This window comes from Entelurus aequoreus, linkage group LG18, assembly GCF_033978785.1.
Source record: "Entelurus aequoreus isolate RoL-2023_Sb linkage group LG18, RoL_Eaeq_v1.1, whole genome shotgun sequence".
NCBI lineage: Eukaryota > Metazoa > Chordata > Actinopteri > Syngnathiformes > Syngnathidae > Entelurus > Entelurus aequoreus.
The window spans coordinates 15598684-15614472 of NC_084748.1; the positions used below are offsets into that span (position 1 = coordinate 15598684).

Sequence of the window (15789 nt, forward strand, 5' to 3'; positions counted from 1 at the left end):
CCCTATCTCTAAGGGAGAGCCCCGCCACCCGGCGGAGGAAACTCATTTCGGCTGCTTGTACCCGTGATCTTGTCCTTTCGGTCATAACTAGGGATGTCCGATAATGGCTTTTTGCCGATATCCGATATGCCGATATTGTCCAACTCTTTAATTACCGATATCAACCGATACCGATATCAACCGATATATACAGTCGTGGAATTAACACATTATTATGCCTAATTTGGACAACCAGGTATGGTGAAGATAAGGTACTTTTTAAAAAAATGAATCAAATAAAATAAGATAAATAAATTAAAAACATTTTCTTGAATAAAAAAGAAAGTAAAACAATATAAAAACAGTTACATAGAAACTAGTAATTAATGAAAATTTGTAAAATTAACTGTTAAAGGTTAGTACTATTAGTGGACCAGCAGCACGCACAATCATGTGTGCTTACGGACTGTATCCCTTGCAGACTGTATTGATATATATTGATATATAATGTAGGAACCAGAATATTAATAACAGAAAGAAACAATGCTCCTCCACATCGAGAGGAGCCAGATGAGGTGGTTCGGGCATCTGGTCAGGATGCCACCCGAACGCCTCCCTAGGGAGGTGTTTAGGGCACGTCCGACTGGTAGGAGGCCACGGGGAAGACCCAGGACACGTTGGGAAGACTATGTCTCCCGGCTGGCCTGGGAACGCCTCGGGATCCCCCGGGAGGAGTTGGACGAAGTGGCTGGGGAGAGGGAAGTCTGGGCTTCCCTGCTTAAGCTGCTGTCCCCGCGACCCGACCTCGGATAAGCGGAAGAAGATGGATGGATGGAGAAAGAAACAACCCTTTTGTGTGAATGAGTGTAAATGGGGTGGGTTGGTGCGCTAATTGTAAGTGTATCTTGTGTTTTTTATGTGGATTTAATAAAAAACAAAACAAAAAAAACGATACTGATAATAAAAAAAACGATACCGATAATTTCCGATATTACATTTTAACGCATTTATCGGCCGATAATATCGGCAGACCGATATTATCGGACATCTCAAGTCATAACCCAAAGCTCATGACCATAGGTGAGGATGGGAATGTAGATCGACCGGTAAATTGAGAGCTTTGCCTTCCGGCTCAGCTCCTTCTTCACCACAACGGATGGATACAGCGTCCGCATTACTGAAGACGCCGCAACGATCCGCCTGTCGATCTCACGATGCACTCTTCCCTCACTCGTGAACAAGACTCCGAGGTACTTGAACTCCTCCACTTGGGGCAGGGTCTCCTCCGCAACCCGGAGATGGCACTCCACCCTTTTCCGGGCGAGAACCATGGATTTGGACTTGGAGGTGCTGATTCTCATCCCAGTCGCTTCACACTCAGCTGCGAACCGATCCAGCGAGAGCTGAAGATCCTGGCCAGATGAAGCCATCAGGACCACATCATCTGCAAAAAGCAGGGACCTAATCCTGCAGGGGATCCGGTTTGGTTTTCAATTGAGAAAAAATAAATAAAAAATGACCCCTTTAATGCGCCTTATAATCCGTTGCGCCTTTTGTATGAAAAAAGACCTGAATAGACCCGCTCATCGGCAGTACGCCTTATGGTTCGGAAAATATGGTATTTTGAGTTTGTCTGTGTTTTCCTGTGTGTAATGTTTTAGTTATTGTCTTGCGCTCCTATTTTGGTGGCTTTTCCTGTTTTGTTGGTATTTTCCTGTAGCAGTTTCAGGTTTTCCTTGAATGCTATTCCCCGCACCCGCTTTGTTTTAGCAATCAAGACTATTTAAGTTGTGCGGACGCGATCCTTCTTTGTGTTGACATTGTTGATTGTCATGTCATGTACGGATGTGGACGCCATCTCTGCTTCACACGCTGCAAGTCTTTGCTGTTGTCCAGCGTTCTGTATTTTGTTTACTTTGTAGCCAGGTCAGTTTTAGTTTAGCTTTAGGGGCACTCACCTTTTGTTTATTTTTGGTGTAAGCTTTAGATACCTTTTTGCCTGCACACTGCCTCCCGCTGTCGTTTGCATATTGTGATCATGACAAACCATGTTCCCGACATCTACAGAGCAATTAGTTACCTGCTGCCACCTACTGATATGGAAGAGTATTACATGGTAACTCTGCCGAGCTCCAGACCGCACTGACACTCAACAACGGCACATTATTTGCAGATTCTAATTACTGGTTTGCAAAAAAGATTTTTAACCCAATTAGGTGAAATGACATAATCTCCCACGGCACACCAGACTGTATCTCACGGCCCACTAGTGTTGGAAAAACACTGCTCTAGACAGCCAATTTTTGACCTTGGCATTTGTCAAATCCTAGTTACGGCCCTTTTTGCACTGCAGTTCCTGAGCTTCAAACTTGCTACTCTTAACTCTTCCTAGATGTTAAGATGGGATGTACTTTGTTTTTATTGCCGCATCAGTAGAAAAAACCCACATCTCACAGACAGGATGTTACAAAGGGCAGTAGAATGGCACAAACACACTTTTGTCTTTTCTCATTTCCTCCCGCTGTAAATTCCAAAAATACATTTTGTCCAGGTCCTTTTATTCCAGTCACTAGTTTTTCCTATTTCTTTGCATTACTGTTGCAAACCTCGCTGTCTCTCTGCTTCCGTTAGCTCCGTGCACACTGTGTACGTACTACTTCTACTGGGTAGAGCAGGGAGCCTGTTGATGAGTTTGAACCCTGCTGCCACCTGGCTGCAGGCTTGTGTATGGTTCTAACGTGAACACAAATAAATGCTCCGGATTTGACAAACTATTTGAGAAATAAGATGACTAAAACATATCAATCAATCAATGTTTATTCATATAGCTATAAATATAATTTTCATCAAAAAGATCGATGTGTGTTACAGTGGTTGTCGATGTTGTTGTTGCTCATTAATATTCAACATGTGATGACCCTTGACCTCACACCACATGGTTTGAGCGCGTGAGCATCTTGGCCATCGTCCTCAACTGTGTGACTCTGGGAATGTTCCAGCCCTGTGACGACACACACTTCCTGCTGCAGGTAACACACACACACACTCAGTGTGAAATGACTAATTATGATTCACTGTGAGACTTTATTATTATTATCAAGGGGCCAAAACGTTTTTGCCTTCGTTTATTTCCCCTCCCTTAATCAGTTTAATTCCCTCTCCGTGTGTGTGTGTGTGTGTGTCTGTGTCTGTGTGTAGGCGCTGGACGACGGCATCTTTGTGTTTTTCGCCAGCGAAATGCTGGTCAAGATGGTGGCTCTTGGGGTCATAGGTCACAACGGTTACCTGGGAGACACGTGGAACAGACTGGACTTCTTCATTGTTATCGTGGGGTGAGTTTTGAACACAGTGACATTAAATAGGACTCTGTGTGTGTGTGTGTGTGTGTGTGTGTGTGTGTGTGTGTGTGTGTGTGTGGAGCTTAGACACTTGTTTAATGCCAGTTAAATGTCAAGCATATGTGTGTGTGTGTGTGTGTGTGTGTGTGTGAGTGTGTGTGAGTGAGAGAGATTTGCAGAATGACAATGTCATGATGAAGTCCTGGGAGTGTGGTTAAAAAGGCGATGTCACATCCCAGAGATTCTGTCCCGTCCCCTGCGGACAAGCGGGTCGGCCGTTGCCCGGATCAGACCGAGCGACGCCGCCGCCGCGCGTGACCCGTCTCTTCCTCCCCCTGCAGGATGTTGGAGTACTCGCTGGACGGACACAACGTCAGCCTGTCGGCCATCCGGACCGTTCGCGTTCTCCGCCCACTGAGGGCCATCAACAGAGTTCCCAGTGAGTTCACGTCTCCAAAGTAAAGTTTGTTTGTGTGTTTTAGTGTCATCCCGATACCAATATTTTGGTACCGGTACCAAAATGTATTTAGATACTTTTTGATACTTTAAAGTGGACCACAAAAATGCCATTATTGGCTTTATTTTAACAAAATATCTTACGGTACGTTAAACACATGTTTCTTATTGCAAGTTCGTCCTTAAATAAAATAGTGAACATACAAGACAACTTGTCTTTTAGTAAGTAAACAAACAAAGGCTCCTAATTAGTCTGCTGACGTATGCAGTAACATATTGTGTCATTTTCCATTCTATTATTTTGTCAACATTATGAGGGAAAAGCTGTAAAAATGGATTATTAATCTACTTGTTGATTTACTGTTAATATCTGCTTATTTTCTCTTTTAACATGTTCTATCTACACTTCTGTTCAAATGTAATAATCACTTATTCTTCTGCTGTTTGGATGCTTTTCATTAGTTTTGGATGATACCACAAATTTGGGTATCAATCCGATACCAAGTCGTTACAGGATCATACATTGGTCATATTCAAAGTCCTCATGTGTCCAGGGACATATTTCCTGAGTTTATAAACATAAATTAAAAAACAACGAAAAATTTTGTGATGCTAAAAAATATCAATGTAATCATAGTAGTATCGACTAGATACGCTCCTTTACTTGGTATCATTACAGTGGATGTTAGGTGTAGATCCACCCATGGCATTTGTTTACATTCAGGAATGGCGTCATTAGCGGTGACGCCGGTGAGCTCTTCTAGAACATGTTTAGCTTTATTCTTTATTGATGTGTTTCTTGCTACTTTATGCTGTATGTTTTTACATGAGATTTCCAATTCATTTTATCATCTATTATTACACCCTTTCAATGTCTACTCTTGTCTATTTGTATTTGTGTTTGACTTTCTCTTTTACTGTTACCAAATAGCATTATTTTAGTTTTACTGAGATTCAAAGATAGTCTGTTTTTGTCAAACCGTCTTTTTAATTTGTTAATTTCTTCTGTTATTATTTGTATTATCTTCTGTCTGTTCTTTCCTGAACAAAATGCCCGTTGCATCATCTGCAAATAATACTAACTTTAAGTCATTTGTAACTTTACAAATGTAATTTATATAAAGATTGAACAATTTTGGTCCCAGTATTGATCCCTGAGGTACGCCTCAAGATATTTTTAGCTCTGTGGAAGTGTGTTGGTCTATCTTCACGTATTGCTTCCTGTTGGTTAAGTAGCTTCTTATCCAGTTCAAGACCAACCCTCTGATGCCATACCTTTCTAATTTTATTATTAAGATGCTATGTTTAATTGTGTCCAATGCTTTTCTGTTTCATTGTTATAAGTCGAGTACTTTCCGATAATCTTCACACAAGTACACGTGCGTGTGTGTGTGTGTGTGTGTGTGTGTCTGTTGTACGCAGGCATGCGCATTCTGGTCACCCTCCTCCTGGACACCCTCCCCATGCTGGGCAACGTGCTGGCGCTCTGCTTTTTCGTCTTCTTCATCTTCGGCATTGTGGGCGTGCAGCTGTGGGCGGGGCTTCTGAGGAACCGCTGCTTCATTGGGGAAGATATCAAGACGTGAGTCACGTGTCACTCGGGATGGGTACTGTTTACATTTGAACCGATACTCTACCAATTCCCGCCACCTGGGAATTGATACCGGTACCAATTTTTGGTACTTTTCCGTGTGTTAATACATTTTAATTGTTGGATATGATAACTGTGCTGTACAGTTGTTATATCTTATTTTCTCATTACCTTTGAGTCTCATTTGCAATGCAGTTGCACTTCCAAGACATTAAATAGCAGTACTGTATAACTAGAAAGTAGCTTTCTGTGTCGTGTTGCGCCTTACAAAGTGTTTATACTTTAAGTATTGTGCTTATTACATGTCAACTGTTTGATTTTAATATTTATTTTATAGGGGTGTGGGAAAAAATCGATTCGAATTCAAATCGCGTTCTCACGTTGTGCGATTCAGAATCGATTCTCATTTTTTTTTAATCGATTTTTTATTTATTTATTTATTTATTTTTAAATTAATCTATCCAACAAAACAATACACAGCAATACCATAACAATGCAATCCAATTCCAAAACCAAACCCGACCCAGCAACACTCAGAACTGCATTAAACAGAGCAATTGAGAGGAGACACAAACACGACACAGAACAAACCAAAAGTAGTAAAACAAAAATAAATAAATAATAATGATAAATGGGTTATACTTGTATAGCGCTTTTCTACCTTCAAGGTACTCAAAGCGCTTTGACAGTATTTCCACATTCATTCATTCATTCACACACACATTCACACACTGATGGCGGGAGCTGCCATGCAAGGCGCTAACCAGCAGCCATCAGGAGCAAGGGTGAAGTGTCTTGCCCAAGGACACAACGGACCTGACTAGGATGGTAGAAGGTGGGGATTGAACCCCAGTAACCAGCAACCCTCCGATTGCTGGCACGGCCACTCTACCAACTTCGCCACGCGAATCGATTTTGAATTGAATCGTGACCCCAAGAATCGATATTGAATCGAATTGTAGGATAGCCGAAGATTCACAGCCCTATTAACTTAGTTGTAGTTGTAATTTCTAAATTAAGAGGCGTTACCATGTACAATCACGAACGCTAATAGTAGCCTTTCAATGGCAAATCCAATGCAAGCATCAAGCGAGTGCGTTTTGGAGAGTGGAGCCTTACTTTACGTTCCAAGGTTTTATACCACGCATACTTGCTTTGTTGGTGTTGAAAATTGCAACACCAAAATAATTTTTATTTTTTTTAATTTTTTTTATTTAAAAAAAAAATTAAATCTACATAGAAAAAACACAAGATACACTTTCAATCAGTGCATCAACCCAAACAACCTCCCCCATGCACACTCATCCACACCCACTCACACAAAAGGGGTTATTTCTTTCTGCTACCAATATTCTGGTTCCCACAACATAGACAACACATCTGCAAGGGACACAGTCCCTGAAGCACACATGATTGTATAGGCTGCTGGTCCACTAACATTTTCATTAATTACTATTTTTTATGTAATTATTTTTATATTGTTTTACTTTCTTTTTTATCCAAAAAAATGTTTTTTATTTATTTATCTTATTTTATTTTATTTTTTAAAAAATGGCCTTATCTTCAACAGACCAGGTTGTCAATGAAATTAGATTTGTTTAAAGGGTTTTTTAAACCAGGCCAAGTCCAGATAATGTCCAAGTCGGACTCAGCAACACACACCTTCATTCATGTACACAGAAAAAAATTAAGGAACACAACAGATTGCATATAATTTATAAACAAAATTACATTTTCAAAATAAGAATTTATGTACAGTCCAGATTATGTCCAGGTCACTCAAATTAGGAAACACAACAACAGATATCATATAATCTATAAACATAATTATACTTTCAAAATAAGCCTTTGAGGACTTCTCATCTTTTTTTTAATGTTTTTTGGCATCATTATCGTTTTCAACCATGTAACTTTCTAAAGTTAGAAAATACTGAATAAATGTTTTAAAGAAAGTAATACTAAGTGAATATCTGTTTTTGGCCTTAAAAATAAACATTTTTACAGAGTACTATAATTAAATTGACTAAATCATGATTGTCAATGAACTCTCCTAAAATAACAGAAACCACATCAAGCTTCATAAACAAACCAATCCTTAAACACATTTTTTCAACTTCCACCCAAAACAAAGACACAATATGACAATACCAAAACAAATGCAGGGTGGATTCAGGCTCCTGACAACAAAATCGGCAATCATCTGACTCTGTCATATTCCATAATTTTAACATTTTCCCTGTGGGTAAAAAGTTATAAATAATTTTAATTTGAAAATAACGATTTTGCACATCGATAGTGGTTTTATAGATTAGTTTGAATATGGCATCTCATGGCAACGGGCAGTCAAAAAAGTCCTCCCATTTTACATTTGTGTTGTATGAGGCAGCCTTCAAAGATTTCTTTATTAAATAAAAATTATATATTTTTCTATTTAATTTAGGTCCTTTTTGCCAACTAGAATTTCTTATTAGAGGTTTACAAACTAACAATTTAGTAGTTCCATAATTAATTATTTGTTTCCATCTTTTCCCAATTACTCCAGTTAGTTGATAAAATGAAAAGCTTGAGCAAGCATCACCATACATAGCTCTAAATTCATCATACTTCATAATTTTACCATTCTCATTGATAATATCATTGACAAAAATGATTCCTCTTTCAAACATATTTTTCCAAAAGAAAGGCTTTCCATCTATTACAATATTAGAGTTCATCCATATTAACTGCTGCAAAATATCGTCTCTTTTTTCTGGCACATAAAATTAAAAACACCACTATGTGTGGATTGTTTCCTTTATGAACCCCGCCATGTTTCCCAGCAGACTCTCTGGGAGGGGATCACTTGTAAAAAAAGATACAATTTCTTTTGATACAGTACATGTTTTTTGTCCAACAGGACATTTGTGTACCACTCAATGTTTAAATACATCTTTGGAACAATTGATGCTTTTAAAGACAGACACATAGCTTCAAGGTTGAGAAGTTTCAGGCCCCCATATTCATACTCTTTGTACAAAACCTTTCTTTTAATCTTTTCTGGTTTGCCGTTCCAGACAAAATCGAAGACCCTCCGCTCATAAATCTTAAAAAAGTTTTGTGATGGAGCTGGTAATGACAAAAACAAATAAATAAATTGAGGAATAATTAACGAGTTGGCAATAGACATTTTACCATACAAGGTTAGGGATTTCCCTTTCCATAATTGCATAATTTTGTCCAGCTTTCTTAGTCGATTATCATAATTTACTGAGCCTAGATCTTCCAGATTTTCTGGGACAACAACACCAAGTATGTTAACTGGTCCATATGTCCACAAAACAGGCACTTTGCATTCCATTCGAAAGGACGTTCCCTTTAGATTTCCGATCCTTAACATTTTACATTTATCATAATTAAGCTTAAGGCCAGATTGCTGTGAAAATATGTCCAAAAGATTAAGAAGGTTCCGCAATCAATGAGGAAAAATCTTATCTTTGTGAATCAGCCTTTTCTGACATGAACTTCATCAAGAACAAACACAGAACACGCCTCACTGATGCACATCTGCAAGACTCACTCAGAGTTGCAGTGTCAAGTTACACACCAGAGTACAACACACTAGTTAACAGCATGCAATGCCAGGCTTCCCACTAACTGACAAAGAAACAGATAACAGATTTGGTGTCCAGTTCAAAGTGTGACATGATTTAAAAATTTGAGAGTTTACTTTTGTATTTTACATGAGTTATTATTTGTACAAACATGGTGCAAAGTAATTCATGATTTGTTAAAAAATGTTAGTGGCTGGCTAGTTAAAATGGGATATTGTGATTTCACAAGACTGTCTTAAAAGTGATCATTTGAAAATGTTCAATTTGAAAAATGTGCACTTAGAGAAAATATAAAAATAAAGTGTTGCATATTGATATTTATCTGTTTCTATATATATTTATTGTGAGAAATCATTAAGATGATCAGTGTTTCCACAAAGATAAATATCATTAATTATTAATAATAACAGAGTTAAAGGTAAATTGAGCAAATTGGCTACTTCTGGCAATTTATTTAAGTGTGTATCTAACTGGTAGCCCTTCGCATTAATCAGTACCCAAGAAGTAGCCCTTGGTTTCAAAAAGGTTGGTGACCCCTGACTTAGAGAGAGTTTTTCTGAGTCCGCCCTAAGTGCTGCTTGAGTGATTGTATATGCGAGCGCGTGTTTAGTCCGCAACCGGACGCATACTTGCCAACCCTCCAGAATTTTCCGGGAGACTCCCGAATTTCAGTGCCTCTCCCGAAAATCTCCCGGGACAACCGTTCTCCCGAATTTCTCCTGATTACCAGCCGGACTTAAGGCACGCCCCCTTCAGGTCCGTGCGGGCCTGAGTGAGGACAGCCTGTCGTCACGTCCGCTTGGCCAACCAAAAAGTAACCACAGAACACTATACCGTATAGTGTTCTGTGGTTACTTTTTGGTTGGCCAACCGTTTACGTTGTATTGCGCACCATCACGGCAAGTGTGGGAGTCGGTTCTGAAGTATGAAGTAAAGAGACGTAACTTCATCACCTCGCCTGGTTATTGACTCCAACCCAGAATATTACACTGCCCATACCTATGATCCTTCAAAGGCTGTGCTACTGGCTGCAAAACATTGCACTTTCAATTACAACACTGAGTAGAGAGGAGTGTTATGTGTGTATATGTGTAAATAAATGAACACTGAAATTCAAGTATTTATTTTATTTATATGTATATATATATATATAGTAAAATACATATATATATATGTATGTATATATATATATATATATATATATATATATATATATATATATATATGTATATATATATATATATATAGCTAGAATTCACTGAAATTCAAGTATTTATTTTATATATATATATATATATATATATATATATATATATATATATATATATATATATATATATATATATATATATATATATATATATATATATATATATATATATATATATATATATATATATATATATATATATAAGAAATACATATATATATATATATATATATATATAAGAAATACTTGAATTTCAGTGAATTCTAGCTATAAATATATTTCTCCCCGCCCCCCGGCCCCGCCCACCCGACCCCGCCCACCTCAACTCCCCGGTGTCGCCTCTGGTATGTCCTTTCTTTCTGCTGCTCGATTGCCGTTCTCTGCTGCATATTTCACTACGTCCAGCTTATAATCTGCAGTATATGATTTCCTTTTCGGTGCCATTTTTGTTCAGTCCTCAGTTTTTATAAGTTACCGCCAATGTTGATGTGATCCATTTTAATAGCTACGGCAGTAGCATATAGCAGTTAGCATTCCATGACCCACAATGCACTTCTGCCATGACCCTCCCCCGCCGAATTCTTATTGGTTGACGTGTGAGTGACGATTGCTGACGTGTGTGTGACGATTGCTGCCATTTGCTTCGTCTCTTACGCGAATGAGATAGATAATATTATTTGATATTTTACGGTAATGTGTTAATAATTTCACACATAAATCGCTCCGGAGTATAAATCGCACCCACGGCCAAACTATGAAAAAAACTGCGACTTATAATCCGAAAAATACGGTAACAATAAAGTATTTTAGTTTTTTTACTAGTTTTTTCTCCATATGTGCATATTCTTTTTGATATACTCGTGTTTTTATATAATATTTAAGTGTTTGTCCTCATAGATGGGTTGTCAACATAAACGGTACTGATTAAACGGGTTGCGTAATGGTTGTTTGTGCGCGTCCTAATTACTCGGAGGCGCGCATGCTCGTTGTCGTCAATAGTTTGGATTAGTTTTTTCCTCCAATCAACTTATCGATTAAATGCGATGTAAAGGGAAACGTCGCCAATCAGAGCACTGATGAAGCTCAGTGATTAGTGTCTCACTCGGGCTTTTCTCTTCATCGTTTGTTAGCAAGATCACACAAAAGCGTCTTAGCTGACTTTCACATGACCTAATGTGACTCAATCTGAGGCTCGTACAATTGAGTTGTTGTTGATATTTTCACGTTATTAAGGTTTTTTTTTTTATTATAGAGAACTATTGTAGAGAAATAAACTCCTAGTTTTACCAGATAGTCATAAGACGATAAAATAATTGTCTTTTTGCAAAAATAAAGTTGCATTTTTTCCGATAAAAATATTATAATGTTACGAATATTTGTATTTTCCAGACTTTATAAGCCGCATACACTAAATTGTTTTGTCTCCATTTATCATTTTCACCGGATATAAGCCGCAGATGTTTTGAAATGAGTTATTTACACAGAAATATTTGGTAAATGTTCATTCATATACCTTAATTGTTTCCAAACGATGCCTGTAACACGGCAGTAAAACAGATAAGACAAATAACTTGGGACATGACACTTACTAACTGTTAGCATGCTGGCATTCAGCATATATCATGTACCAAGCTCCATGACTCTAGGAGTATGCGGTTGTAAAATTAGAAGAAAAAAAAAACTTAGCATGCTAACGTTAGCATGCACGCTCTTCTCAACGAGCAGCGGGTGCTGCTGTGGGCCCCTGCCCCTTCTAAAAGCACTCACATTGCCTCCTTTTTGTTTGTGACTTAAAAAAAAACGAACAAAGTTTTGCTTTCTGTGTTTTTTACTCACTTTTTGCAAATGCATCATGGTCAATTATGCAAATTAGACCATTTTTCTTACAACATATATACAATCAATTTGTTATTCAACTATTTTTCCCCTTAAAGTGTGATCTTAATAATTGTATACTATTTTTTTAAAATAAAAATTGATTAAACATGCTGTGCTACTGTAATATTTATTGGTACTTTAAAAAACTAACTTTTTCCATCGTGTAGACTCAATGCTCTCCTATTCTTTGTCTTTATACTGATGACTGAAGCCTTTCTTCATTTATTTCCGCTGCAGTCAAATAGCTTTTCTTCATAACACACCAGGGTGATGGCATAAATGATTCATTCGTCATCATTTCTACATATTTGATTCTCCACATGGCCACCATTGTGTCCTGAATTGCTTCTGACAACAACCGTAACGTCCATTTTTTTCTTTGCATTTGAAGCAGTCGGACAGTATTTTGGTTTGGTACTTTCATTTCTTCTCTGCCGATCACAAACAGAACATCTGGCTAACGAGTATAGCTTCTGGTTGTGTTGTTTGTCCAAAATGAACATTTTCTATGTTTAATATCCGCCTCCATCTCTGGCCCCGTCTTCCAGGAGATACAATGTCTCCTTCCTGAGTGTTTACTACCGCCCGAGCGCCACGGAAGACCACCCCTTCATCTGCTCCACGGAGAGGGACAACGGCATGCTCCGCTGCTCAGACGTGCCCCGCCGACGGGTAGGCGGGACTTCCTGCTACCTGGGCGCCGAGGACGGGCGGCCGGAGAGGGCGCCGCCGGGGCCGGGAACCGAGGTGACGTGTGTGAACTGGTACCAGTACTACAACGAGTGTCGTGCTGGCGAGACCAACCCTCACAAAGGAGCCATCAACTTTGACAACATTGGATATGCATGGATTGCCATTTTTCAGGTGAACCATTCATTATTATTTTTATAGACTCATGTTTTTTTATCATACCTTGTCCTGCCGTGTCTAATTGTGCGAACAACCTCTCAAATTTTATATCACCATGCTATTTATTTATTTGGTAAAGTAAAGAAGGTTTTTGTAAAAAAAAAAAATTTTTTTAAAAGGCTTCGCTACACATCTTAAAACTAGCAAAACCCCCGGATAGTGGAGACCTCTGCCTGGCCTAAATCCAGACGGCGATCCGGACAGGAACCTTTCGTGCAAAATGAAAGAAAGTGAACCCTCTTGTCAGTCATCCACTGTCTTTGTCCCTGCGGGTGGAGGCAGGGATGCTAGCATGCACACACGGGGGTTAAAGCTCATAAATGTAAGGTAATGTAGTAGAAATTATCCGGGTCAGCCCCAAATGTACGCAATTTTTTCTACAGGTGTCCCAATGCAACTATTTCACTTCTGATACTATACCGACATTGGAGCCTTTAGTTTTAACCAATATCAATATTAATCCGATACGATATCAGTATGAATCGTAGTACATACTTTTATTATTTAGTTGTGTGGAATGTCAGAAAAGGTTTGATCAAGTGAAATTAGTCAAACAAGAGAACCATGGTAGGTAGGAAAAACACTAACATATTTATTATTAACTATCTGGAATGGACATATATATATATATATATATATATATATATATATATATATATATATATATATATATATATATATATATATATATATATATATATATATATATATATATATATATATATATATATATATATATATATATATATATATATATATATATGTATGTATATATATATATGTATATATATATATATATATATATATATATATATATATATATATATATATATGTATACATGTATATATATTTAATTATTGCATTTAATATAATTACATATAGATACATATTTATATATATATAAAAAATGTAGGTACATATATATATGTGTGTGTGTGTATATATATATCTATATATATACAGTATATATGTATGTATATATACGTATATATGTGTGTGTGTATGTATGTATATATATATATATATTTAATTATTGCATTTAATATAATTACATATAGATACATATTTATATATATAATAAAAATGTAGGTACATATATATACAGTATATGTATGTATATATAAATATGTGTGTGTGTATATATATATATATTTATATCCATCCATCCATTTCCTACCGCTTGTAAATATATACATATGTATGTATATATATTTAATTATTGCATTTAATATAATTAAATATATATACATATTTATATATATATATAAAAAATGTAGGTACATATATATATATATATATATATATATATATATATATATATATATATATATATATATATATATATATATATATATATATATATATATATATATATATATATATATATATATATATATATACACACATATATATTTAATTATTATATTTAATTTAATCAAATGAAAGTATATAAAATATATTTATCGACATACTTAAGTTGAAGTAGCGGTAGTGTGGTAATTGTGTTTTAATGACACCTAGTGGCCCCAATAACTCATGACGGTAAGCTCATGATGCATTAAGTTGAATGATGCCGACACGTTTGTTACTGGTTACTTTCTAATACGCTTCTGCCTTGGAGACTTTGTATGTGTAAGTCATATGTCAATTGAGTTATTTGATACTTGTTTATATTGACAAATGTGCCGTTTCAGTTTAACTTGCACTTACAGATGAAGCCACAAACTGTAGTTACTGACAGTGGTTTTCTGAAGTGTTCCGGAGCCCATGTGGTGATATCCTTTACACACTGATGTCGCTTTTTGATGCGGGACCGCCCGAGGGATCCAAGGTCACGGGCATTCAATGTTACGTGCAGTGATTTCTCCAAATTCTCTGAACCTTTTGATGATTTTACGGACCGTAGATGGTGAAATCCCTAAGTTCCTTGCAATAGCTGGTTGAGAAATGTTGTTCTTAAACTGTTCGACAATTTGCTCACGCATTTGTTGGCAAAGTGGTGACCCTCACCCCATCCTTGTTTGTGAATGACTGAGCATTTCATGGAAGCTGCTTTTATACCCAATCATGGCACCCACCTGTTCCCAATTAGCCTGTTCACCGGTGGGATGTTCCAAATAAGTGTTTGATGAGCATTCCTCAACGTTCTCAGTCTTTTTTGCCAGTTGTGCCAGCTTTTTTGAAACATGTTGCTGGCATCAAATTCCAAATGAGCTAATATTTGCAAAAAATAACGTTTTCCAGTTCGAACGTTAAGTATCTTTTCTTTGCAGTCTATTCAATTGAAGATAGGTTGAAAAGGATTTGCAAATCATTGTATTCTGTTTTTATTTACCATTTACACAACGTGCCAACTTCACTGGTTTTGGAGTTTATGGATTGTTAATGATAGGCAACATTCCAAAAAAGGTGCAGTTTCCCTTTAATGTTACCTTGTTTTATGTGACATAGGGCATATTTTATAAAGTCAGTGTGTACAGTATATGTAAAAATGGATGAAGTACACAATAGCGCTTATTGGAGACAAACACAGCTCATCAGCATTAAAGCTACAGACACACAAAAAAGGGCACCAAAAGCACTTTTAAACTGCATCAAAGCAGCAAGCTAACACACCTCCAGTACACTATTGTGGTACATCTGAGAAGACAACATGTCAAATTGTTGAAAACGTACCATTTTATGATAAATGATAAATGATAAATGGGTTATACTTGTATAGCGCTTTTCTACCTTCAAGGTACTCAAAGCGCTTTGACAGTATTTCCACATTCACACATTCACACACACATTCACACACTGATGGCGGGAGCTGCCATGCAAGGCGCTAACCAGCA

The 15789-nt window shown here is 37.1% G+C and overlaps 1 protein-coding gene across 5 annotated transcripts in view; it reads left to right on the forward strand.

The window, feature by feature from the left end:
- Positions 1-15789, forward strand: part of LOC133633853 (voltage-dependent T-type calcium channel subunit alpha-1H-like) — a 160403-nt gene that overhangs the window by 58237 nt on the left and 86377 nt on the right. For all 5 annotated transcript variants that reach the window (XR_009821842.1, XR_009821843.1, XM_062026598.1 and 2 more), the window contains exons 5-9: positions 2914-3008; positions 3178-3311; positions 3659-3756; positions 5196-5355; positions 12591-12906. Coding sequence is in view for 3 of the 5 variants with exons in the window: in XM_062026598.1 (XP_061882582.1) it covers positions 2914-3008; positions 3178-3311; positions 3659-3756; positions 5196-5355; positions 12591-12906 (803 nt within the window). In the remaining 2 variants the exon portion in view is untranslated. The remainder of the gene's footprint in view (positions 1-2913; positions 3009-3177; positions 3312-3658; positions 3757-5195; positions 5356-12590; positions 12907-15789) is intronic.